The sequence below is a fragment of the Panthera leo genome, chromosome B2 (genome assembly GCF_018350215.1).
Source record: "Panthera leo isolate Ple1 chromosome B2, P.leo_Ple1_pat1.1, whole genome shotgun sequence".
In the NCBI taxonomy this organism is placed as follows: Eukaryota; Metazoa; Chordata; class Mammalia; order Carnivora; family Felidae; genus Panthera; species Panthera leo.
This window is the reverse complement of record NC_056683.1, coordinates 97,670,646-97,698,251: the sequence shown is the minus strand read 5'-3', so window position 1 is coordinate 97,698,251 and position 27,606 is coordinate 97,670,646. Positions and strand designations below refer to the sequence as shown.

At 35.1% G+C, this 27,606-nt stretch overlaps 2 protein-coding genes across 9 annotated transcripts in view; one reads left to right on the top strand and one right to left on the bottom strand.

Annotated features, from left to right (window-relative positions):
- SESN1 (sestrin 1) overlaps positions 1–20,429 on the top strand; it is a 113,281-nt gene extending 92,852 nt beyond the window's left edge. For 3 of the 4 annotated variants that reach the window (XM_042939515.1, XM_042939516.1, XM_042939519.1), the window contains exons 2-10: positions 5,274–5,339; positions 6,119–6,319; positions 6,943–7,125; positions 9,315–9,557; positions 13,117–13,264; positions 14,965–15,077; positions 17,119–17,309; positions 18,552–18,696; positions 19,252–20,429. In XM_042939515.1, coding sequence (XP_042795449.1) covers positions 5,274–5,339; positions 6,119–6,319; positions 6,943–7,125; positions 9,315–9,557; positions 13,117–13,264; positions 14,965–15,077; positions 17,119–17,309; positions 18,552–18,696; positions 19,252–19,338 — 1,377 coding nt within the window. In that variant the 3' untranslated portion in view covers positions 19,339–20,429. The remainder of the gene's footprint in view (positions 1–5,273; positions 5,340–6,118; positions 6,320–6,942; positions 7,126–9,314; positions 9,558–13,116; positions 13,265–14,964; positions 15,078–17,118; positions 17,310–18,551; positions 18,697–19,251) is intronic. The other variant, XM_042939517.1, reaches the window with a different exon arrangement.
- The window catches only part of ARMC2 (armadillo repeat containing 2), a 138,482-nt gene continuing 116,225 nt past the window's right edge, over positions 5,350–27,606 (bottom strand). The window contains exons 19-21 of one of the 5 annotated variants that reach the window (XR_006202750.1): positions 21,270–21,341; positions 12,473–12,672; positions 5,350–5,487 (exon numbers count right to left, since the gene is read on the bottom strand). The gene's annotated coding sequence lies outside the window, so the exon portion shown is untranslated. Of the gene's footprint in view, positions 5,488–6,349; positions 6,490–12,472; positions 12,673–13,125; positions 13,214–20,189; positions 20,275–21,269; positions 21,342–27,606 lie in introns of those variants that run through there. The other 4 variants (XR_006202749.1, XR_006202752.1, XR_006202748.1 and 1 more) reach the window with 4 other exon arrangements.

Sequence of the window (27,606 nt, the reverse complement as noted above, 5' to 3'; positions counted from 1 at the left end):
TTGAAGTCAGAGAGGTTTTTGTTTTGTTTTGGTTTTTTGTTTTATAGTTTTTTTGAGGTTTTTTTTTTTTAATATGTTTTATAGAAGACCAGAGACTGGAAAAAGAGGTACCTGAACTTTCAGTATTTCTAAGTTCCCAAGTAGAGGTAATGACAATGTTAAAAGAAGCACCAGTACATTTGTTATAGCAGGAATATATTTTTGTTCCTTCTACATCTTTTCATTTCTGTTCAAAATTTTTGAATGTCAGAAGCCTAGCACCAGCTCTAGGAAATGATTCTCCTAAAGAAGGGAGAGTGGGGCAGGAGCTTTCACTTTTTACACAATTTATCGTTGCCTAGTTGAAACACATACTGCTTTTGTAATTTTTTTTTCAATCAAAATTAATATGAGCGTTGTGGTTATTGGTATAAGATGTCTGGACATTTTTTTAAAAGTGCCCCAAGCCCAGTGAGAAAAATGATTCAAATGACTTAATCATATTTACTTTTCCACTTGTTTTGCAAGTGGGTAGACACTAGAAGCCAAGGAATGCTTTTATTTTGCATTTGTGGCACATCACTGTCTCACTTAAAGGAGGATATTGCTGTAGATTCCTAAATGTATCTCTGACCAATTTGGAAATGATCAGAGCAGTACTTTTAGCATGCCAACACTGATTCGTAAGGTGATACAATACAGATACAGTGTTTCTGTGGTACTGTTGACATTTGCTAAGAATTTTCATATTGTGAAAATGAGTGTCTTAGTATTACATGCTACTGAAGAAATAGATGTTATGTCAGAGATTTGCAGCAGTGTTGTCATGGCAGAGGCTGTTGCTGTCTTTTTCAAAATGCTGATTAGGAGAATTGTTGAGAGGAAAGAACTGTTAGTTCCCATGTTAGTTTTTCCAGCCACACCTTCACCAAAGGCCTGTGAGGTTTGTGCTGTGATTAGCATCTACATCTGCTTTTTAAACAAGGCCATTTGCTATCGGCAGTTCTGTGTCTTAGAATCTGGATTGGCCAAAACGTATTCAAAGTCTGTAATTAATTTTCTTCAACAGCAACAGATAAGGCATAATTGAAATAACGTTTAGGAAATTATGAAATGCAGTTAGTTTGGCTTATGATCACCCTATTGAAGACCTGTAGTAGCTTTTTAAAATCAATACCTGCTAGAAGATAGGGTAGTAGCTAATTTGTCATGTTGACTAGGAAAAGTATTCAGAAAATGAGTTTTCCAGAAAATTAGCCTTTTAGAAACCAAGAATACTATTGCATAGCAACAGTGATATCCAAAAGGACCTTTAAGGTGTCAAAAACTCTTACAGAGGCTCAAAAGAGTAATAATGACAACTCTAGAACCAGATTTCCTAGATTCAACCCCTGTCTGCACCACTCACTAATACTAACTGAGCTAGGTACTTGATTTCAAATTACATACATACGTATAATTTATAAATTATTATATGTGATTATTTCATGTTTATAATTATTGTATGTTACATAAACATTACATAGAATTTGATATATATAGAAATATGTATAATTTATAAAATCATCTCCTTCCTGCCTGGATCTGGACTAGGATATGGTGGAATGGAGTCTTAGAGCTCATCAGTTGATATTCTTGTATCTCTCTCCTGTACCTCATCTATTAAGAAACAGAACAAAGGACATTGAGTAAGCCTTCAAATATGGAGAATAAGTTGATGTGAGTCTAGAATAGCACTCACTATATTTCCCATTAAATTAGTCGATCAGTCCTTTTTGGGAAAGACTTGATTTTTTTTAAGTATATCAGTGTCTCCCTTCCCCCAGTCTTTTCTTTCACTTCCTCTCGTTTTCCTTCCTACCATTTCCCTTTCTGCCCTTAAGGAATGGCACAGACCTCTCACAACTTCTTTATCTTAATAGGAAATTGACCCTGGTAGTCTGGATGTGAGCTGGGTACAATTCTATTTTATCCGGAACTAGACTTAGGTAAAATAATGAAATTGGAATCTTGAATGTCAGAGACTTCTTTCCACTCCTTTCCTTTCTTCAGTTTATCTTCTCTTCCATCTCCAGTTTTCTTGCCAGACTGGTACCTCATCAAGGAATTAATGTAACCTCAACAATAAGAGATTATTAGCATAATTGGTCTATAATCCATTCCCAAGAATGTTTACTTTTAGTTAACATCCTGCTTTAAAACACATAGTTTTTCACTCTGAAAGAATGTTTGTCTAAAGGAACTGTGAAGGAAGGTTTTGCCCACTGAAGGGAAGGAATAGGGGAGACAGTGATACAAGTATGACCATTAAATTTGACTGTAGGGGTAGACTTTCAAAGACTTGAAAAGTATATAGGACCATTGGGAAAGGTCTTTGCTATACTTATAGGAAAATACTCCATTCTGAAACACTGATAGCCACTTTCTTTGAATTCTAAAGCTATTGTTTTATGATAGTTCAATATGTAAAGTATATATTTGGTATAGAAACAAAACCAAAATAATATAATTCAACCTCTTTGTTTTGAGGTCCATGTGCTGTCCATCTTGTTATTAAAAATATGTATATGCCACCCACATGTTGCTAAGTTAGTTAAAATAAAGTCCTATAAATGGAATTGCTAAGTTTTTTTTCTCTCCTTACAGATAGTAACAAAACATATGCATCTTACGCACTTTGCCCTCCCCTACCTCACCCCCCTGATGCACACTCAATATATATCTTGGAGGTCTTTTAAAGCCAACTCATACAGAATTGCTTCATTCTCCTTGTAAGGACTGCATGTAATTCTAGTCTGTGGTCATACTACATTAAAACAGTCCTGTTAATGAGAGCTCAGGTTGTTTTATATTTTGTACTATTACAAACAATGTTGCAGAGATTATCCTTTTACCTATGGCATGTCTATGAGTACAGGTCAGCATTTAAAATGAAATTGTTGACTCAAAGGATTTGTGACTTTTTAATTTCAATCATTATTACAAACTACCCTCTCTATAAGTTGTAGTGATTTACACTGATGTATTCCTTGATCTTACTTCCTCACACTTCACAACACTCCCATGAGAAATGTGTAAGTAACAAATATTTATCCACCTCCTCTTCAGCACAGCCTACTATTAAACTTTTGATCTTCAGCAATCTTTTAGGTGAAAAATAGTATCTCAGTGTAGCTAACTTAAAGTTTTATTGTGAGGTTGACCATTTTTCAGCCATTTGTATTTCCTTTTCTTTGAACTGTCCGTGTCCTTTGTACATTTTTCTATCAGGTTGTTGTAGGTTTTCTTACTGATTTGTAGGAGTTTTCATGTACTCAAGAAATTTAGCCCCTTTGATTTAGAAACTGCAAATATATTTCCCGATTTTCTGTTTGCTTTTGACTTTTTTATATGTTTATTTTTCCCATGTGAAAGTCTTTATTTTTATGTCATCAGATTTACTAGTTTTCTATTTTACGACTTCTGGGTTTTTATGACATTCTTAGGCCTAACTTCATTCCATGAGTGTTTTCTTCCAGCACTTATGTTTTTTGGCTTGGGGTGTTTGTTTGTTTTTTTTAATACTTACCTCTAATTTAAGTATGATTTATGGTTCTAACTTTACTTTTTTCTGAGCGGCTATCTAGTTGTATCAAGATCATTTGTTGAATAATCCATTTCTCCTCCATTTGAAATACTACATTTTAACACAGTACAGTCTCAAGAATAGTAGTGTCTCTCAGGTATAAAAAGAGTGATAAACTCTTGAAATGGGCATTTTCCTAAAATGCATTTTATTTAAATAATATAGTGAAGAAATGAAGAGGGGTAAATATTGAATGTAACCTTAACATTTTGCCCAATATATCTTGATATCTATGTAATTGGATCAGAAATTCAGCAGTTAGAAAGGCTAATAGAGTCATTGTTTTATATAAATGGCTGCATTTGTGTTAAGATGATGTATTGAATAGAAGGAATGTGGAGGTTTTTTTCTTGCATTTATTACAGGCTAATAAAATTAAGACATGCCTGTGGCCAGACCAGTGAATTGAGTGCCTCTTCTAGTGAAGGGTATAGTTAGAGCATTGCTATGTTCAGTGTAAGTGTATTGGCAAGTGTATTTGAATCGACATCTTAAGTTATCCCAATAAAGATTTTCTTCAGTTTTGTCCTGCCTGCTTAATTTTTAAAAATCCACTCTGCTCAAAAGGTTTTCATTCACTTGGACCAGATTTTTTGAATTGCTGCCACATATCCTTCTCTGTCTGCAAACCACCCCCCCCCCGCTTTTTTTTTCTTTAAAAGGAACATCCTGAAGGACTTTTGGAAGCAGTAGAGGGTACAAATAATATTTGTATGTAGTTATATAAGCAAGGGTTTAATATTTAGATGTGTAAACTTCAGGAATTTGGGGGGATTTTTTTTGTTGTTGTTTTTTTTAGAAACCAGATTGATAGGACATGAGCCTTAAAAAAAAAAAGTTATTATTTTAGTTTTGTTTCTCTAATCACACAGTATTGGGGAAAAGATGGACCTTTAATACATACTTGTCACTTTTTGTTAACCACACTACCCTGTCACATCAAATATAGTAGACTCTCAAGTACAGGGTTCTAGATTCACTATGTCAAAGGGCAGAAAACCTTTATTTGTTAATCAGTTGAGCTTCTCTAAAATATAAGCAAAATTGATAACATACTATAAATAAAAGATTTAAAGCAAACTCGCAAAGTTAGTTTCTCGAAGATTGTTTTACTCAGCCACAGAGAAAACATGCCCTGCAGTACTTACTTTTATGGATTTAAGTAACTACTTTTTATTTTTCATAGTATTTCTTCTCCTATTGTGAAGTGTTATTGTAGATGTAATAATAATTAACACTCCTTTCAACTTAAGACATCTAGGCAGAGGTTAGTGAGTGTTCATTTCCTGACAAGATACACAGGGGTTGATGTTTTGGTTGGTTGAGTTTTGGATGTACAAACACATTGGTCTTATTTTGTATCAGTGACAGTCCACAGGGTTGGTTGCTATGTGCTGAACTTTCTGTTCTAGACTTTCTGCCAAGTACTTTATGCAAAACTCTGGTTTTAGTGAAACAGGTTTTATTGTTTTTAGTCTGTGTCGTATTATAAGCTCTTGTCAGCCATATGATGCAAACAGAGGAGTTGGTATGTATATATGGCCATGAAAACAAACCACTAAAACAAGCCTGTCTCTGTTCAACTGGTTGTTTTTCCTCCCATTCCTGTAGCCTCAGTTCATGTTGTTTACTGCTGAGAGGCCTGAGATGGTGTAATTTTCTTTTCTAGGAACTTGGAATTAGAATTCCTCGACCACTAGGACACGGACCAAGCAGATTCATCCCAGAAAAGGAGGTATGTTGTTTGTGAAAGTACATAGTGAACTGTATGCTTTTAAGGAAAAGCTTTCATGACCCACATCTTGGCATCTGAACAACTGTTGGACAACAACATGTTTTACGCAGAGTTGATCGCAGTTAATCATCATGCTTTGGCAGTGAATCTGTGGGATTAGAAAGCTGTTATAGTCATGTTGATTTCTAGTATTTCATGACGCTTTTCTAACACCCATATTTAATCTAGGAAAGGCAAGACTTGTTTTTGACCAGTAATACTCCATCTCTTTATATTTAGATGTTTAGTTAGGTGCATGCTCATAAGCTGAGTTACTTGGTCTTGACCATCTCCACAGGCTGGTGTCAGTGCTAGATTGGATGTTTAATTCTAAATATGTAAAACTCCTATGCTTTAGATCTCCTTAAATTTTGGTTCTCCTTAAATTGAGACTAGGCGTTATAAGGAAAGGGTAAAGTCTTTAGAGTCCGTTTGCAAGCTCTGCAAATTTGATAATCTAAATCTGCTTCTTTATCTGGATTCTGGCCAAGTCTGCAAGCAGCCTATCTAGGTGGCCTTTAATGTTCGGCCTTTGTTTTTTATCTACTACCTACTACATAATATTCAACTGTTTATTCTTCTGTCTTGCTGCTAGTTGAGTTAAAGTTTCAGAATTATAACCTTTCTCTCAAGCCAAATTTAACCTGCTTGTAGATGACACTTAAAAAAAATACGTATGCACTGCATTCTAACACCAATTTACAATTTATGTAACCATGGTTTTCCTCTCTTTCATACAGATTCTCCAAGTGGGAAGTGAAGACGCACAGATGCATGCTTTATTTGCAGATTCTTTTGCTGCTTTGGGTCGTTTGGATAACATTACATTAGTGATGGTTTTTCACCCACAGTATCTAGAAAGTTTCCTAAAGACTCAACACTATCTACTGCAAATGGATGGGCCATTGCCCCTACATTATCGGCACTACATTGGAATAATGGTTTGTAAACATTAAATGAAAAATTCCTTCTGCCTCCTTTATTAATCGTTTTAAGAGATGGTTAATGCTTTAAACAAAGGGATGAATACTTATATTCTGACTTCTAATTGGATTCCTGTTAGGTAGTATGTGGTTTTCCTCTTACTAAATAAGTATACTCTCAGATGTATCTGTAAAAAGAAACAAGTGTTTATACATTATTAAGAACCATTTTCCATTAAATGAGAATAAAGAAGAACACAGGATCTATTCCACTGTTACAAATAGTTCACATTGACATAAGTGGCACTACTCCTGTTCGATTTGTAAATTATACTCCATTATTTTATGGTTGGCACCTTAATTGAAGTTAATCTGAGGATCTGAAAGTTATATAAATACAATTCCTAAGGCTCAAATACTTTTATCAGCTATTCAGTTTGTTTTTGGGATATTTCTGAGGTCTTTCTATGGTGTGTGTGATTTTTTTTAATGTTTATATGAAACTGCATTTCTGTGGTTTATGAAAAATTTGCAAACGGACTAATCAAACACTTGCTGTTTTACCCATTATAAAGGAAAAGTATTCATAGTTTAAAATTTTAATATTTATAGTTAGATTGATCTTTTTGTTTTCTCTTAAGGCTGCAGCAAGACATCAGTGTTCCTACTTAGTGAACCTCCATGTAAATGATTTCCTTCATGTTGGTGGAGACCCCAAATGGCTTAATGGTTTAGAGAATGCTCCTCAAAAACTACAAAATTTAGGAGAACTTAATAAAGTGTTAGCCCATAGACCTTGGCTTATTACCAAAGAACATATTGAGGTAAGTAGAAGTGTAATGTATCTAAGGTGTCACTTAAAAAAAGATTTTTTTTTAAATAGACTTTAATCTTTAGAGCAATTCTAGGTTTACAGAAAAATGGCACAGAATATTCTCATATTCTACCCTCCTGAGACTCCCCCCAAGTCTCTTTTACTAACATCTAGCATTAGTATAACATTTGCTATAATTAAAGAATCAATATTGATCAATTAACTATTAACTAAAATCTGGGGCTTACCTTATGGTTCACTCTTTGTGTTGTATAGTTCTATGGGTTTTGACAAATGCTAATGTCATCTATCCACCATTACACCATCATACAAAGTCGTTTCACTACTCTAAAAATCCTGTGGGCTCCACCTATTCATCTCCCTCCCCTTTTCCCTGAAACCCTGTAACTACTGATGTTTTTACTGTCTATAGTTTTGCCTTTTCCAGAATGTTACATAGTTGGAATCATACAGTATGTCATCTTTTCAGATGAGCTTCTTTTACTTATCAGTTTGCATTTACAGTTCCTCCATGCATTTCCCATGGAAAATTTATTTTGTTTATTACTGAATAATAATACACCAGTGTATGGAGTTACCATAGTTTGTTTGAAAGCCATCTTGGGTTACTTCTGGTTTTGAGCAGTTACAATATAGCTGCTGTAAACATTCACATGCAGGGGTTTTTTGGTGAACATAAGTTTTCAAAACAGGTAAATAATTAGGAATGTGATTGTTGGATTGCATGGTAAGCCTGTGTTTAGCTTTGTAAGAAACTGGGAAAAGGTCTTCCAAAGTGACTGTACCAGTTTGCATTCCCAGAAACAGTGGATGAGCATTCCTATTTCTCCATATCCTCACCAGCACTTGGTGTATCAGTGTTTTGGATTTTAGCCATTCTGATAGGTGTAAAGTGGCATCTTGTGTATCTTTTTAAAATGCCATTTAAATCAGTGCCTTCTGGTTCTAAGTAGATTGACATTCCCTAAAAGTATCTACCATGCAGTAGAAATTCTTAAAAATACAACATATTTTTGGGCTTATCTTTCTATTTCATAAAACATTTTCAATACGATTATATAATTGAAGCATCTTATTAAGATATAAGATCTGAAATTGATTAATGTAGTATCTATTATATTGTCTGGTAATGCAAAATTACACAGGATTATAAAACAAATAATGAAGCAGAAGGGATATGATATGCAAGACTTTGAAGAATCGTAGACTTTACCTTGAACATAATTTTTTAAATAATTATAATTTGATGATTTAGGAATATGCAGAGTCAAGTTCAAACTACTAACTTTAAAATTCCTTGAGTTTGATAATAAAGAAAAACACAGGCATATTTTATACAGTAGCTTCCACTTTAAATACAGATTTATTACATTTAGATTGAGACTTTGAACTAACAGTGAAAGCATTCAGAATCCAGCATCTGAAATATGGCAACTGCTTTTAAACAAAAAACATTCTATTACATTTTAAAATCAGGATTTCAGAAAATCAAAATAATAATGAATATGTCATTATCAGGTTATGTTAAGCTCTGTTTGTAAATACATAATTCATAAAAAATTATATTAGCAAACTCTGGGTTCTATGTGTCTCAAATTATAATTGTATCCTAGGTTTTATACAGTGACTACTCCTGTTTTTAAGTTTATTTATTTATTTTGAGAGAGAGCACATGCGTGCACCTGCACACATGAGCAGGGGAGGGGCAGGGAGAGAACCTCAAGCAGGCTCAACGCTGCAGGCTCAACACTGTCAGCTCAGAGCCTGATGTGGGGCTCAAACCCATGAACCATGAGATCATGACTTAAGCTGAAATCAAATCAGATGGATGCCTAACCGACTGAGCTACCCAGGTGCCTCCTAATCCTAAATTTTTTAATTTTTTTAACGCTTATTTATTTTTGAGACAGAGAGAGACAGAGCATGAACGGGGGAGGGGCAGAGAGAGAGGGAGACACAGAATCAGAAGCAGGCTCCAGGCTCTGAGCCATCAACCCAGAGCCCGACGCGGGGCTCGAACTCACGGACCGCGAGATCGTGACCTGAGCTGAAGTCGGACGCTTAACCGACTGAGCCACCCAGGCACCCCTGTTTTAAATAGATTAAATACCAAGATGAACTATTTACTTTTACCAACACCATAACCAGTATAAAAGTATGTTCTTTTTTTTTCTTAAGGGACTTTTAAAAGCTGAAGAGCACAGCTGGTCCCTTGCAGAACTGGTACATGCAGTGGTTCTCCTCACACACTATCATTCTCTTGCCTCATTCACATTTGGCTGTGGAATCAGTCCAGAAATTCATTGTGATGGTGGCCACACATTCAGACCTCCTTCTGTTAGTAACTACTGCATCTGTGACATTACAAATGGCAATCACAGTGTGGATGAGATGCAGGTCAACTCAGCAGGAAATGTTTCAGTAAGTATCTATTATTTGTTACAGGATTGTCTTAAGACTAATCATAATGATTGCTGCTATATTATTTTTTCATGTGACTTCGTAGAAAACCTACCCTGTTAAGCCCCTCTACCTGTTCATTCAGCAAGTATTTACTGACTGCCTATAAATGCTCAGCAGTAGTTTAGTGCTAAGGGACATATAAAATTATAAGACCCTTTAGGAGGTTACACTCAAGTGTAATTTTAGGATCAAGAGCCACCAGCATATGCCCCATGAGAGCCAGCTAGTGTTGAATGTGTGCTGCAGTGAGATGAGGGGAGGCTGAGACCCTGCAAGTTAGTGGTGGAGACTCCCTGATGCTGATCACATTCTTTTCCTCTCTTTTGCATAAAAGAAACAGGCTGGTTTCTTAATTATATTTTAGAAGAGTTAATCAGCCTTTATCTAGAAATGTCTCCTTTTAAAATTCTTTTTCATGTTTAACTTGGCACAAATATATATGTAAGTGAAAGTAAATTTATTAAAATGTTTTCTATTCCTTCTCTGGGTTTTATATTTTCTCAATTTTGTTATTCCCTTGAAACAGATTAGAACAAGTTGAATGTTCTATAAGCAGATTTTAATTCCTGAATACAATGAGTCAAAATCCCCTTTGCATTCTTTTGCTATAGTGAAAAGATTTCCAAAGAGAAATCACAGAAACAACATCACAGTCTTCTGAATACTTTGCATGCATACATTTTTCGGTTATATTATTCCTTTGAAACAGATTTGAACAGGTCGAATTACCTTTAATGTATATATTTGACTGTGGGCAGGTTGCCTCCCTGAGCCTCTGTTCTTTCATGTCTAAATAGAGGTCAGACGTAAGGTTATTTGAGGTGTAAATGAAATGTCTCTAAAGAAATAAAAGGCCTAGTACAGCTGGTATTATTTATCAGGTGCTAAATAAAAAGTAGCATTTACATATAGTGAGAGTAGCACATGAAGGAAAATAATTTTCCCAGGATTGATCACTTGTGAGCTGATCACAAGGCCCAAGACCATCAGTTTCACCCTGTTGAGCCACCTGGATTAATGTTATAGGCCGTAATATTGGCCACTGATCATTTATTAAAACTTACATGAGATGGTCTAAGGAAAAATATATATATATCAGTTGTTAGGATGCTTGGAATTGGATTGTGGTCCTTCCCCACCTTTGATTTAGGACAAGGCTGAAGAAAATAATGGGGTTGGGGGTAGTCTTACAGTGCCTTTGGAAGGGCCAGAACTTGCCTTAAATCTTCCTCAACCACATAAGTATTTCATGTATTAGTGCTTGAGAGAATTGGAATGTAGGATGGGTTCAACTACACAAAAGGAAAAGATATCTACCACTTCTTTTTAATATGAAGTGAAGAGGCCACCTCTTAGTGCTAAAATGGTATGTAGTACATGAACACGCCTTCTTTCATTACAGAAAATTCCAAAATTTGTACTTTTTGTGTGGGAGTGTAGAAAGGCAAGAATGCTTTCCTGAACAACGGATGAATTAGCAGTAGCTTTAGTTTGTTTGTACATAGGTACAGTTGGAGCACTAGGTATGTATGTACTCTGGACTACTTAGAAGTAGGTTTTTGAATGTAACAAGTCAACTTGAGTTGTAATATATTTTGGGAAATCAGTTCAGTATACATTGTGACTGTAAACATTGTACTGTAAATGTTCTGTAGTTTTTCCCTAATAAAATTTTTGGGGTAAAGGGTAAAAAAAAAAATAGCACAAGGCTAAAAAAGTACTTGCTTGTTTCTAGTTATTCCTCTGTTACATGAGGTTAGTAGTAAAATAATAGAAATTTTAAATTTCTCTACTCGTCCCTGAGTTTGCTATTTAAAAGGTTTATGGCCCACACTGAGGGCATTTGTCAGTGAGCTAATATAGTTTATTCTTCAGGTATGTATCAGATGTCTGACTCAGTTCAATTCAGATACAAGTGGTTAAAAAACCAAAAGAATTTCCTCATACAATATTAACATTTTAATATCAAAATTAAATGCCTTTTTTTTTTTTTTACACTAACAACTTTAATAGATTTTTTAAGGAGCAAAAGAAATGTACTTTATTTCCTTTACTTCTTCACTTTAAATCAATCAAGAATTGTCAAGAATACTTAAAATTTGGGCTGTTTTAGGAGAAGGTAGCTACACAAAACAGGTAGTATAATGAAGGATAATGTGAGTTGACAAAAACCTTAATATTTTTTATATATATATATTTATATATATATTTATATATATATATTTTTTTTTGTAAATCTTGGGTCATTCTTTTCAGCCCTTTATTTGGCCACTGACTCTCTCTGAGGAGTAATTAAGGAGAACTATGTACCAGAAGAACCTTTAATACATCATAGAAACACTTTCTATCATGAAATTGTGAGAGGAAGTACTCACTATAGGGTGCTTCAGTATAACTGTTAGGATCATACGAAAATATAAAGCACCAGTAGTATAGATTTTTTGTCTCTTAATGTAGAATTATCCTTACAAGCTTTCTGCAACAAATATTTTGCAAATATCTACTATATGCCAGGTACTATGCTGGGCTCTGAATATATACTCGTAAATTAGACAGGTCCCCTGTCTTTATGAAGGTTTGGTTTGAGGGAGGCAGGCATTAAACCAGTATCATGCAGTAACAATTACAAATTGTATCTGGTGCTCTAAAGGAATGAGCAGAATGCTGTGTGAGAATAATTAGGGTGGCAAGGTTTGGGATGGGGGGACAGGACAGGAAAAGCAAGTAAGCTGACATGAGTAGGACCAATGGGTGTAAACCAGGAAAAGAGTATAAGAGTAGGGGAAGAACATTCCTAGCAAAAGATATGTATAATGAGGAAAACATTAGTTTTGTGTTTGAACACTGAGATTTGAAATTGGAAGATTTCTTACTGTTTTATAAGATAAATTCCACAGATTTGATCCCAGTTCCATAGTAAGGATGCAGCAGGGTATTGTTTGGCTAGTTCAAGTCCACTGGCCAGTCCTCCTGTGTCTGTCAGACCTATTAATACAGATGTCACTGCTCTAGTCATCCCAGCAAGTGACAATTGCCAACCCCATTTGCAGAGGTCATGTGGAGAATTCCAGCCCTGTAAGGACACATTTCATTCTTAATTGGTAAATTTGAGCTGATTACTATAATTTGAAGATGATAGACACGTGTTGACAGTGTGCCCAAATGTGCATAGTTGAAGCAAAACCACTTAAACTTTGTATCTTATTTAAGCCGTTGTAAGTTGATGATTAGTGTTAAATTTTAATTCTTAAAAACTTAGCATTAACAGTAATGACATTATTACTAATTTTTTAAGGTAAAAATATTGTGTTCTTAAAAAACTTATTTTAAAATCTGTAGACTTGTATATGTACACCAAAATATTTTCATTTTTTTATTCATTCATGTACATTAAAATTATAAGATCTATTTTTCCTATATTCTGTTGTCTCATAAGAATTTGTGTCTTAATGAAAGAAAATTTTTAAATTTCATCCTTTGTCTGAAATATACAACATTAATTATATTTTCTCTTCAGGTAAGTGATTCCTTCTTTGAGGTCGAAGCCCTCATGGAAAAGATGAGGCAGTTACAGGAATGTCGAGATGAAGAAGAGGCAAGTCAGGAAGAGATGGCTTCACGTTTTGAAATAGAAAAAAGAGAGAGCATGTTTGTCTTCTCTTCAGGTAAAAGCAATCATTACATAGTCAACAAAATTTCTATTGCTTACAAAAAAGATCCCCACTTTTTTTAATGTTTGTTTACTTTTGAGAAAGAGAATCCCAAGCAGGCTTCACGCTATCAGCACAAAGCCCAACTTGGGGCTTGATCTCAGGAACCATGGGATCATGACCTGAGCCAAACTTGAGTCAGATGCTTAACAGAGTGAGCCACCCAGGTGGGGGTGAGAATTTAGATAAATTTTTATCTTTTTTTTTTTTTTTTTTACTTTTATCTTTTAATTGTATTAGAGAATTTAAATAATAGTTTTAAAACATAAATCCAAATATGTTTTCCTTTTAGATAAGCTATTATTGCATAGGTGTTCCTACCTATAAATAAAGCAGGCAACCTAGAAAAAGAAGTTATAGTATAAATAGCACTAGACTAAAAGAGGACATTTGATTTGGGTTTTTATACTAAAATCACTGCTAATAAACTTTGTGAATGTAAGGCACTTAACATATGAATGCTCTCTTTTTTCTCTTCTTTAAAATTAGGATGTTGGGGGTGCCTGGGTGGCTCAGTTGGTTAAGCGTTTGACTCTTGAGTTTGGCTCAAGTCATGATCTCACAATTTGTGAGATCAAGCCCCGAGTCAGGCTCTGCACAGCCTGCTGAGGATTCTCTCTCTCCCTTTCTCTCTGCCCCTCTCCCATTCACATACTCTCTATAAATAAATAAACATTAAAGAAATTAAATAAAATTAGGAAATTTTATAAGCCCTGAGATTACTTTTTAGCTTTAAAATAAAATGATTTGTGAAATGATTTGTCAGTTGTTAGACAACTGATGACAAATGTAAATTCTTTATGTTTGGCCTTTATATACAGGCTATACAATTTAATATATAAATCAGGTAATTTACAGGAAATGTATTTTGATAACAGCGAAAGAGTGTATGTGTTAAATACCAAGTTTCCTAATAGCAAACAAAAAATCACATTTTTTCTTAAAGTTTATTTTGAGAAAGCAGGAGAGAGATCCCAAGCAGGCTCCTTGCTGTCAGCACAGAGCCTAGTTTCACAAACGTGAGATCATGACCTGAGCCAAAATCAGGAGTCAGATGCTTAACTGACTGAGCCACTGAGGCGCCCCAGAAAAAATCAAATTTTTGGATGTTATCTTGTTTCTCCTTGAGGAAAAGTTTTTGTTTCTATTTACTTCAAACGAACATGAAAGCAATCCAGAAAGGCTTTAGAGCATTTCAGGAAACACTGTAAAAATGATTCACCATTGCAGTATTGTTTCTAGGACCCTTTGAGGTGTTAGATCATATTATATATTGTAGGACATTAATATTTAACCAGAAATCATTCAAGTGCTAAAGTATAGAGCATAGATGATTTATCACCATAAAGATTATCCAAAAGGGTGTTCAGACTTTAAGTACATGCTTTTAAGTAGAACTGGGAACACAGAGGATATATAGGAAAGAGAAAAATGCAAAGCATAAAAAATTCAACCATGAATATTTTTATAATAGAATCTAATTACATTGCATTTATTGGTAAGTAAGCTACTTCTCTTTATGGTTTTAAGACTTAAGTTGGTTACTCACTGTCAGAGGGCTATCCTGTTTTTACTTATTATAGGTAAAATGAATTTTAACTAGCATTCTGTTTTTGAAAAGCTTTAAGTGGCTTTTTTTTTTTTAATTATTTCAGATGATGAAGAAGTTACACCAGCAAGAGATGTATCTCGTCACTTTGAGGATACTAGTTACGGCTATAAGGATTTCTCTAGACACGGGATGCATGTTCCAACATTTCGAGTACAGGTAAAATTGCACATGACTAGTTAGAAATAGTTCAGTCTGACTTAAAATAAGAAAAAGCCCCCTGGATTTGAGAATTCTAGAATGTTGAAGAAGTAACTTTTCTTTATCAGGCAATTCCTTTAAATATATTTATTTTATTGTTGAAGTTCATAAATCAGATATCAAAACACGTTCACCCATAAAACTAAATGACAGTAATGGGTTAGGTTCCCAGATGGTGTGCCAAAACTCAAGTTCATAATATATCTAAACAATGAATAATACTAGCATTTATAGCATTGGTTTTTCTCCTCCTCTCCTATTGAGCCCCAGCATTAAAGTGAGGCCCTGATATGCACCAGGCCTGAGTAACAAGAGAAATGTCCCCAGCATCCCAAGCATTATGTAAAAGTGAGTAGAGGGAAAGAGGATGAAAAATTTAAAAGTAAAAGATGTGCTTTATTTACTTTTTTAGGGAGAGTAAGCTTTTGCTTGGTTTGTTTTCTTTATAACTTGGATGAGTTCTTACAGATAGCACAGACAATAAACCATGACAATTACAGTATCCTAATTCCCTGTGAAATATGTACCGAATGTTATTTGGAGCAATGAACATTTTTGAGGGCTTTAAATTAAACTTTGAGAGGATTCACATAAATAGTGATGTGGGGAGTAGAATTATTTTTGGTAGACCCAGTTTCTTTAGCTCCAAAATCATGAACTCTGAAATATACATTAAAACTTCCTCTGTATAATTCTGTATCTATTGAGTCTATGGAAACTTAGGGACCTAGTGGTCGTCTAGGATACTACTAGGCTCCTTTGTTCTTGCTTGGTAGAAGGCACTATGCTAAAAGTGCGTTGCAAATATATCTCGGGAGCAACAGTAGCTGTATTCTCTGTTTCCACAGTAAAAGTTAAGAATCATCAGTTAATCAATTATTGATTGATTAATTCATCAATTCTGTTCTTTAAGCTTTGTAAGACTGCTCTCAATCCAGTCCATTAATAGAAACATCAGCATAACTATTTCTTAAATAGCCTATTGTATAAAAATTTAGGTAAATATTTAATTCAGATGAGTTGTTATTCTCAACTTCCACAGTTATTGTGAGGGTCCAGTGTTAATAACTATTTTATCAAAATTATGAAAATTTGGGAACTAGAAAATTGTGTTTCTTCGCTCAAGGGATGAAGATGTTTAAAGGGACAAAAATTAGGCACAAGGAAGAGTTACAGAATATTTCTACTTGATAGTATAATTGTGTCATGAAATACAATAATTAGAATTGAAGAGATCATGTGGGTTGGAAATGTTATGGCGTGAGTTAGGATTTGAGAGATTTGCATGGTCCAAAAGCATGGGCATTGTAAAGCAGAGGAGACTATAAGCAATAATTGAGCTTAGATTGAGGGAAGCGATCATAAAGAAATTGGCTGGGCTGCTGAGTGCTTCAAGCAAAGGATTCCTACTTCTGATTACTGTGAAGCTAGTTCAAAATCGGTCAGGTTTGTAGGTTTTAACCAGAGTAATAACATGTCAAAGAGGTGTTTCAGGAAAATAAATATGAGAGCAATGTAGAAGTAGCATAGGGGCTTATTTTGCTTGAGGTAGAAAGAAAGGAAGCAGGGAGATTTAGTGTAAGAAAACTAATTAGGAGATTCAGTTAATTATGCTAAGAATTAGGAGGTAGGAGGAAAAGGAATGAGTGATTGTTGTATTGAATTAAAAATTTACAAACTTTGAGGACCATTTAAATAGCTGCAGCAATGGAAAAGGAGAGAGGACTTCCAAGATGGGTCATCTCTGGATGCTGAGTGAGGAGACGGGGAGAGAGAGAGAGAGAGAGAGCTGAAAATGGGTGGCCTGTGTTTAGGAGAGAAGAATTCCACTGGTTTTTAAGCTCACTGAATTACAAAAGGTTTGCATGCTGCAGAGAACATACTAGAAAGGCAGTGGATTCCAACTGCCAGTAATCTCACCTAGGTCTACTGCTTTGCCATATGAACTATACTTGGCCACATTTTAATTATTCACATTTGTTCTGTTCTCTGTATTTAGGACTATTGCTGGGAAGACCATGGTTATTCTTTGGTAAATCGCCTTTATCCAGATGTGGGACAGTTGATTGATGAAAAATTTCACATTGCTTACAATCTTACTTATAATACAATGGCAATGCACAAAGATGTTGATACCTCAATGCTTAGACGGGCTATTTGGAACTATATTCACTGCATGTTTGGAATAAGGTTAGTTTGTTATGTTTACAAAGTAGTATTTTCCTTTGAGCTAAATTATTCAAGTGCTTGGAACATATATACACAGAGATGCACTATATATATGTATATATATATTACATATATGTATAATATAATAGTCATAAACCATTCCTTCCCCAATAGCTTATTTTTATGCCACTTATGAGTCAAAGAACCAATTTAATGCAGCTTGGTTTATTTCTTCTCTCCTAGCTAGGCAGAAGGGAAAGTTAGGGACATTGCCTCTGGCCCATAGAGGAAAAGTTTGTCACCAGACATCTTTGATATCTTTTCTCTTTGTATCATCGTCTTGGAACTAAGTACCCTTATAGTGCCCTCCTGGCTATTCTCAAGCTCCTTCTGAAGAGTACCTGCTCCCATGATACTTCATCAAAATGCAAAACTTTCATATCCTGTTAGGTATTCAGCCATATTATGTTATGCAGGAAATGCAGCCATTATATACCACCTTCTAACAGATGTACATAAACACTATGCTATAGGGTTTTCTGATTATTTCAGCTGTAAAATCAGGTTTTCTCTTGCTATTCATTTTATCAGTGACTGGACTATTAGCTTCCAGAATAGTAGTAGAACCAGCTTTGCAAGAGCTGAAACACAAGAGACTTCAGTCCCTGGATGTTCTAGAAACTATAACTCAGTGGAGCAGAGCAGACACTTGTGACTGTAACCATCTTGGCTTAAAGCAGAACAGCTTATCCTAAGTGTAGACACTGTGAGGCTGACTATAAATCATCCTTCCCTCTGGAATAATCATCTGCCAATCCCCCACCATTTTTTTCCTCATCTGATACCAGAAACTCCTGGAAACATGGGGAAAAATAATTATTAATTATTTTCATTTACACAAGTGGATTATGATCTATATATCATGCAGTAGTAACCAGAAATATTAATTTGTGGACTTCTTAATTTTAACAATACTCAAATTGTTTCCACAATTTCCTCAGTGTGATTGCTTCTTTGATTATAAATATATACTGTTGCTTGGGTACTGGCAAATTTTCTATTCATTTCCCTAACTTCTCTGTTTCTTATCCTCTTTATATTCACTCATTCACCTCCAATTAAACATTATAAAGCAGTTGTTTTTGAGAGATAGCTGCCTACACAGGGAGGGAAGAAGAATACAGCATTTATTAATGTCCATACTTTCAAAAGAAATCAAACTATAAATTGAAAATATATAATTCTCACTTTATCTTTTAACAGATATGACGACTATGACTATGGTGAAATTAACCAGTTATTGGATCGTAGCTTTAAAGTTTATATCAAGACTGTTGTTTGCACTCCCGAAAAGGTTACCAAAAGAATGTATGATAGCTTCTGGAGGCAGTTTAAGCACTCTGAGAAGGTATGTACCTATTGTGGTTTGCCCTGTAACTTAGCAGTGATTCTTACTCTCCTTCATCTAATCTAATGGCTCTCAAATCTTTTCCAACCCAGAGAAGAACATTCCAGCACAGCTGTCTCTGGTGTCCCTTGGAAGGGAATCTCATTATAGTGCTAGAGTAAAAGAATAAAAGACAGGGCATCCAGGGCCCCACTTCAGAAGTGCTGGCGTGGCTGTCACTGCTTGGGAGAATTGTTTATAGATATAAATGGTCTGGTCGTTGAACCATCTTGGTTATTAAACTATTAAGTGATGATTTGGCAGGGGAGGTTGGTATTCTAATAAAGCAATGTCTAGATTTTCTGAAATATAACAAACCTCTAAGAAGAGATGTAATCAAATATAAGCTCCGTATCTATCCAAAAAGAGCATCAGATGGCTTTCATTTTGAGACAAATTCAAGACTTCTAAGTTATTCAGTGGCACACAGAAAATGTACTTATTTTGGGGGGATACTAGCACTGAAAAACTGGGAATGCTTACAACTGTACCTTAAATAATGTGTTTTATATTCAGGTTCATGTTAATCTGCTTCTTATAGAAGCTAGGATGCAAGCAGAACTCCTCTACGCTCTGAGAGCCATTACCCGCTATATGACCTGATGCCTTTCCTCCATTAAAGATAATGGAATGATCAGCAGATATAGTCTACAAGGGGAAGGTACTAAGCCCCAGGACCAATGGTAGATAAAAGAATTCAGAAATCCATTGTGCCATGATTCCTTTAGTTTCTGCTATGTTACTGTGGAAATACCACTGCTGGCACGAGCAGTGAATGCTTGGCAGCTTCAAGTGTAGAGCTGTGAAGAAGGGCTGCCATTCACAGTATTCACAGTATTTTGCTTTTTGACAGTACAAGATGCTGTATAACTGTTTTAATACAGCAAATAGTAACTCTCCAAATCCTGTTGCTTTTATGTTAAATAAGATAACAAGAATTGGAGCATGCAAAGAATGGGAGTTGGATAATGACATAAGCTTTTTATACATAAAGAATTTTATTTAGATCCTGGTGCTGCTATTTCTGCTGGTGGAATGAATAGAGTGGCTGTTCCAGTTAAGCTATTAGTAATAAAAGTGAACACTGCTACTATCTGAGCCTACATACATAATTTGCGTGGTTTCAAATTAAACTTGCATATGTGTTAATTTTTTTGCATCTAAAAAAGCCTAGAATTATTACAGCTCGGCAAAGACCATTTCGATGGTAACAGTTCATTTCTTTCATTATAGTTTTTTTTTAATTCAGCTATTGGATGACATTAAATTACAGTGGCATTCTTAAAGATTTTCTTCAAAAAGCAATCTTAAATGAAAGTGAATAATTATAAGAAAAGCTAGCTATCTTTTGATATGCTGTTTCCCAAGATTCTCGGACACTGGAGGGCAGCTGTCTTGTGCAGTATTTTGTTTCCAGCACTGAAGTTGTGGGAAATGTTGCTGTAGACTGCTGCGCAGTCCCAGGTGCATTCTGCCCCTCTGCTCCTGCCCACCTCGTGGTCCCCACTTTAAAGATTGTGCAGCTCTTTAAAAATAAAGCTGGAAAATATTTTTAGTCAGGTTATCAAATTTGATTTACAAAAATGCTAACTTTGGGAAAAAATGTATTAAGTACTTTGTATTCTGGAAGTGTGAATTGCTTTTGAAGTCTGTCAGTATTATTGGTATTTTTCAATAAATCATTTTTTCTCCAATTTTATGTGCTGTCTCAATCTCATGAAAAATTATGACTTCACAATCAATTACCATTCTGAAGTTCCGTTTACTTTTAATAGCCAAGCAGATTCACAAATAATGCTGTAATCAGATGAGAGACTATTAAATGGCAAACTCTCAATGCCATTTTAAAGGTTACAAAGAGTGGACTTTCATGATCTCCTGTAAGACTTTTATGACCCCATGCCTTGTCCCTTTTGAATGGAGATGTTTTAGAGTTCAAATAATCATTAGAAACAGGGGCACCTGGCTAAGTTGGTGTATGTAACATGCAGCTCTTGATCTCAGGTCCAGGCCCCACATTGGGTGTACAGATTACTTAAAATCCTTTTTAAAAAAATTGTAAACAAGGACTAGAGTGACAACAGGACAGAAAATGGCACTGTCAAGTAGAAATAGCTCTAGTTTTAGAACAAACTGAGGGTTGTTGGGTGGAGGGACAGGCTAAATGGACAAGGGACATAAAGGAGGACACTTGTTGAATACTGGATATTATATGTAAGTGATGAATCATTAAATTCTATTACTGAAATAAAAAAAAGGGGGGGAGGTGCTAACATCTTGTTTGATGGTAATAAACACACGTTATTGCTTGAAAGGCCCTGCAAGTAGCATAGGTGGATTTAGCAAATTGTGACTTTGTCTTTACAATAAAGATTTGCCACCAAATATTTTATAGTACATATACATAGCTACAGTTTAAATCCTGGAACTTTATTAATTTGTAGTATGTTTTAATTTTAACATATTTATAAACAATTTTATAGTGTTTTAATCTATATATCATTACATTTAGTAGACTTATAAGCTTAATTTACCGTTACTGGTTAGGAATGCATATTTAACTTCTTCAGGTGAATAGTGTTGATATGCTTTTACTTCAGAGGACACTAAAAAAAAAAAATGTAGCAGGTAATAAAAATATTCATGTCCAGCAAGGGAAAAATCTAGATTTAATCAAATCTGTTATAATAACTGTTACTCATCAAAACATTTTAGCTCAATCTACTACCTAGTAATTTATAATGTGTGGGTGAGAGTAGGGAGGCAAAATGGTTCCTACCTTCAAAGTTCTATATCCTGGTGAGAAGACAAGACTATTAAGTTTCTTTAAATATAAAATATATTGATAATAAGTCCGTTTCTTTTTTAAATATTTTTGAGAGGGCAGAGAGAGGGAGACACAGAATCCTAAGCAGGCTCCAGGCTCTGTCAGCAAAGGGCCTGATGTGGATCTCAAACTCATGAACCACAGGATCATGACCTGAACCAAAATTGGCCACCCAACTGATTGAGCCACCCAGGCACCCCACATAAGTCCATTTCTAATTAGCTTACAATAATATATACATGGTCCTACACATTGAATTTACATCATGCCTTTGCCCTTTTCTGTCTACTGTAGAGTTATAGCAATACAGGTGAACCCAACAAGTTTACATACACTGTACATAGTTAAAATTTTATTCATTTTGCTTAGTTCTTTGTACTTCTTAAAAATAGAAGATCAGGGCACCTGGGTGGCTCAGTTGGTTAAGCATCTGACTCTTGATTTCAGCTCAGGTCATGATATTGTGGTTATGTTAAGCTCTACAACTTCCTCATAAAGTCACAACTTTCAAGGGCAGAAGACACAGCTGACTTTCTTGACACATAGACACAGAGAGGCAAGACAAAATGAGGAGACAGAGAAATTTATCCCAAATGAAAGAACAAGCCAGGACCACAGTCAGAGATCTAAGCAAAACAGATATAAGTATACTCACTGGACTTGAGAAAAGAGTAGAAGACATGAATGAAACCCTTAACACAGAGATAAGGAAAAACATAGCAAAGATAAAGGGCATAAGAAACACACTTGAGGTAATGAACAGCAGGATGGAAGAAGCAGAGAAACAAGTTAATGACATAGAAGACAGAGTAATGGGAAGCTAAACAAAAGAGAGATAAAAGAATTATGCAAAACAAGAACAGACAGGGAACTCAGTGATTGCACAAAATATAGCAACATTCATATTATAGAAGTCCCAGAAGAAGAGAGAGAAAAGGGGACAGAAAATTTATTTGAAGAAATAATAGCTGAAATTTTCCCTAAACTAAGTAAGGAAACAGATATCCAAACCCAGGAAGCATACAGGACCCACAACAAATCGACAAAAGCAGACCCACCAAGACATACTATAATTAAATTTGCAAAATACAGCATTTAAAGAAAACATTTTTTAATTTAGTACTTACTTTTGAGAGGGAGAAAGAGGGACAGAGTGCGAACAGGGGAGGAGGAGAGAAAGAGGGAGAGACAGAATCTGAAGCAGGCTCCAGGCTCTGAGCCATCAGCACAGAGCCCAATGTGGGGCTCAAACTCATGGACTGTGAGATCATGACCTGAGCTGAAGTCAGCTGCTTAACCGACTGAGCCACCCAGACACCCCAATAAAGAAAGAAAATTATAAAGTAACAAAAGAAATCATTAACTTACAAGGGAAAACCCATAAGGCTACCAGGAGATTTTTTTTTTTTTTTAAACCAGGAGATTTTTCAACAGAAACTTTGTAAGCCAGAGGGAGTAGCATGGTATATTCAAAGTGCTAAATGGGAAAAATCTACAGCCAAGAATACTGTATCCAGCAAGGCTATTATTCAGAATAGAAGGAAACATAAAAAGTTACCCAAATAAAAACTAAAGAACTTCATGGCAACTAAACCAGCTCTACAAGAAATATTAAAAGGGACTCTTTGGAAGGGAGAGACAAGGGGCACCTGGGTAGCTTAGTCGTTTGAGCATCTGACTCTTGATTTTGGCTCAGGTCATGATCCCAGGGTGGTGGAACTGAGCTCCACGTCAGGCTCTACGCTCAGGATAGAGCCTGCTTAAGATTCTCTCTCTCCTTCTGCCCCTCCCCACCACTTTTGGGCTCTTTCAAAAAAAAAAAAAGGGAGAGACAAAAAGTGACAGTGTAGAGGTGGGAAACACAAAAGCCATAAAAATGAATATTTCTGTAAAAAATCAGTCAAGGAACTAATGAAAAAAGGATATAACATATACCTAAAACATGGGGAGGAGAAAAGAATGAGTTCAAATGACCATCAACTTAATATAGACTGCTATATGCAGAAGAAGTTATATACAAACCCAATGGTAACTATGTATCAAAAAATACTAATATGCAAAGAAAAAGGATGAAGAAATCCAAATATATCACTAAGGAAAAGCAGCAAAACATGAAAGGGAGAAAGACAAAAAAGGATCAGAGAAATCTTCAGAAGCAACCACAAAACAAGTAATGAAATGACAACAAATACATCAATAAATCAGTAATTACTTTGAATGTAAATAAACAGTCCAATCAAAAGACACAGGATGACAGAATGGATAAAGGAAAAAAAAAGGCCCATCTATATGCTACATACAAGGGACTCATTTTAAACCTAAAGACACCTGCATATTGAAAGGATAGAGAAACATCTATCATGCCAAAGGATGTCAAAAGAAAGCTGGATAGCAATTCTTATATCCAACAAAGTAGATTTTGTTTTAAAACAAAGACTGTAACAGGGGTGCCTGGGTGGCTCAGTTAAGTGTCCAACTTTGGCTCAGGTCATGATCTCACAGCTTATGGGTCCGAGCCTCACATCAGGCTCTGTGCTGACAGTTCAGAGCCTGGAGTCTGCTTTGGGTTCTGTGTCTCCTTCTCTCTCTGCCCCTCCCTGGCTCACACTCTGTCTCTGTCTCTCAAAAAATAAATAAATGTTAAAAAAATTTTAGTAAAAATAAAACTAACAAAAGACAAAGAAGGACACTATATATCAATAAAGGGGGCAATCCAACAAGACGACATAACAATTGTAAATATTTATGCACCCAACATAGGAGTGCCCAAATACATAACACAGTTAATAAAAAACATAAAGGAACTAATCAATAGTAATACAATAGTAGGGGACTTTAACATCCCACATACAACAATGGACAGATCTAAACAGAAACTCAACAAGGAAATAATGGCTTTGAATGACACACCGGAACAAATGGATTTAACAGATATTTTCAGAACATTCCATCCTAAAACAGAATACATGTTCTTTTCAAGCGCACATGGAACATTCTCCAGAATAGATCACACATGTTAGCCCACAAAACAAACCTGAACAAATTTCAAGATTGAAAATTTTTTCTGACCACAACACTATGACACTAGGAATCAATCACAAGAAAAAATTGAGAACACACACATGGAGGTTAAATAACATGCTACCAAACTATGAATGGGTCAACCAGGAAATAAAAGACAAAATGAAAAAGTACATGGAAACAAATGAAAATGAAAACACAATGGTCCAAAACCTCTGAGATGCAGCAAAAGAAGTTTTTAAAGGAAGACTATAGCAATACAGGCCTACCTCAAGAAACAAGAAAAATCTCAAATAAACAACCTAACCTTGCACCTAAAGGAGCTATAAAAAGAACAAAACATAAAACCAGGAGCACCTGGGTGTCTCAGTTGGTTAAGCGTCCAACTTTGGCTCCAGTCATGACCTCACAGTTCATGGGTTCAAGCCCCATGTTGGGCTCTGTGCTGACAGCTCAAAGCCTGGAACCTGCTTCGGATTCTGTTGTCTCCCTTTCTCTCTGCTCCTCTCCCACTCATGCTCTGTCTCAAAAATAAAACATTAAAAAAAATTAAAAAATAACATATAACCAGCAGAATGAAAAAATAAAAATAGAGCAGCAATTGATGATATAAAAGCTAAAAAAACAATAGGACAATCAATGAAACCAGGAGATGATTCTTTGAAAAAAAAAACAATAAAATTGATAAACTTCTGGCCAGACTTAGCAAGAAAAAAGAGAAAGGACCCAAATAAAATCACAAACGAGAAAGAAATAACACCACAGAAATACAATAACATCATAAGAGAATATTATGAAAAACTATGTGTCAACAAATGGGACAAACTGGAAAAAAATTGATAAATTCCTAGTAACATACAAACTACCAAACTGAAACAGAAAGAAATAGAAAATTTGAACAGACTGATAATCAGCAAAGAAATTGAATCAGTAATCAAAAAATAACCAAAAAACAAAAGTCCAGGACCAGACAGCTTTACAGATGAATTCTACCAAACAGAAGAGCTAATATCTATTCTGTTCAACCTATTCCATAGTCTTAGAAACGAAAGGAAAACTTCCAAATTCATTCCATGAGGTCAGCATTACCCTAATACCAAAACCCGATAATGACACCGCAAAAAACCAGAACTACAGGCTAATATCTCTGATGAACATAGATGCAAAAATCCTCAACAAAATACTAACAAACCCAGTCCAATAATACATTTAAAAAATAATTCACCACAATCAAGTGGGATTTATTCCTGGGTTGCAAAGATGATTCAATATTTGCAAATTAATGCAATATATCACGTCAATAACGGAAAAGATAAGATCCACATGATCATTTCAACAAACGCAGGAAAAACATTTTTACAAGGTGCAACATCCTTTCATGATAAAAACCTTCAACAAAGTAGGTTTAAAGGGAATATATCTCAATAAAGGCCATCCATGAAAACCCACAGCTAACATCATCCTCAGTGGGGAAAAACTGAGAGGCACCTGGGTGGTTCAGTTAAACGTCCAACTCTTGATTTCAGCCTAGGTCATGATTCCAGGGTCATAGGATCAAGCCCTGCATCAGGCTCCATGCTGTCAGCACAAGAATCCTGCTTAGGGTTCTCTCCCTTTCTCTCTGCTCCACCCCTCTCTCAAAAATAAACTTTTTAAAAAATGAGGAAAAACTGAGAGCCTTTTCCGTAAGGTCAAGAACAAGACAAGGATGTCCACTGTCACCACTTCATTCAACATAGTATTGAAGTATTAGCCACAGCAAACAGACAACAAAAGAAGTAAAAGACATCCAAATTGGTAAGGAAGAAGTACAATTTTCACTATTTGTAGATGACATGATACTAATATAGAAAACCCAAAAGACTCCACCAAAAAATTGCTAGAACTGATAAATTCAGTAAAGTTGCAGGATACAAAATCAATCAACAGAAATCTATCACATTTCTATACAACAATAACAAAGCAGCAGAAAGAGAAATTAAGAAAACAATCCCATTTACAATTACACCAAAAATAATAAGATACCTAGGAATAAATCTAAACAAAGAGGTGAAAGACTTGTACTCTACAAACCATAAAACACTGATTAAAGAAATTGAACATAACACAAAGAAATGGAAAGACATTCCATGCTCATGGATTGGAAGAATATTGTTAAAATATCTATATTGTTAAGTATTGTTAAAAAATCTATACTACCCAAAGTAATCTACAGATTTAATGTAATCCCTATCAAAATACTAACAGCATTTTTCATAGTACTAGAACAAACAATCCTAAAATTTGTATGGAACCACAAAAGACCGCAAATAGCCAAAGCAATCTTGAAAAAGAAGAGCAAAGCTGGTGGCAAATACAGTGCACAAAAATAGACAAATAGATCAATGGGAAAGGCCAAAAAATCCAGAAATAAACCCACAATTATATGGCCAATTAAATCTTCGACAAAGCAGGAAAGAATATCCAATGGGAAAAAAGTGGTCTCTTCAACAAATGGTGTTGGAAAAACTGGACAGCAACATGCAAAAGAATGACACTGAACCACTTTCTTACACCATACACAAAAATAAATTTAAAATGGATTAAAGACCTAAATGTGAGACAGGAAACCATTAAAATCCTAGAGAAAGAACACAGGTAGTAACTTCTTTGACATTAGATGTAGCAACTTCTTTTTGGTACATCTCCTGAGGCAAGGGAAACAAAAGCAAAAATAAACTATTGGGATTATATCAAAATAAAAAACTTCTGCACAGCAAAGGTAACAATCAACAAAACTAAAAGGCAACCTACAGAATGGGAAAATACATTTGCAAGTGACATATCTGATAAAGGGTTAGTATCCAAAATATATAAAGTACTTCTACAACTCAACACCCAGAAAACAAATAATCCTACTTAAAAATAAGCAGAAAACATGAACAGATAGTTCTCCAAAGACATCCAGATGGCCACATGAAAAAGTGCTCATCATCACTTATCATCAGGGAAATGGAATCAAAACTACAAAGAGATATCACCTC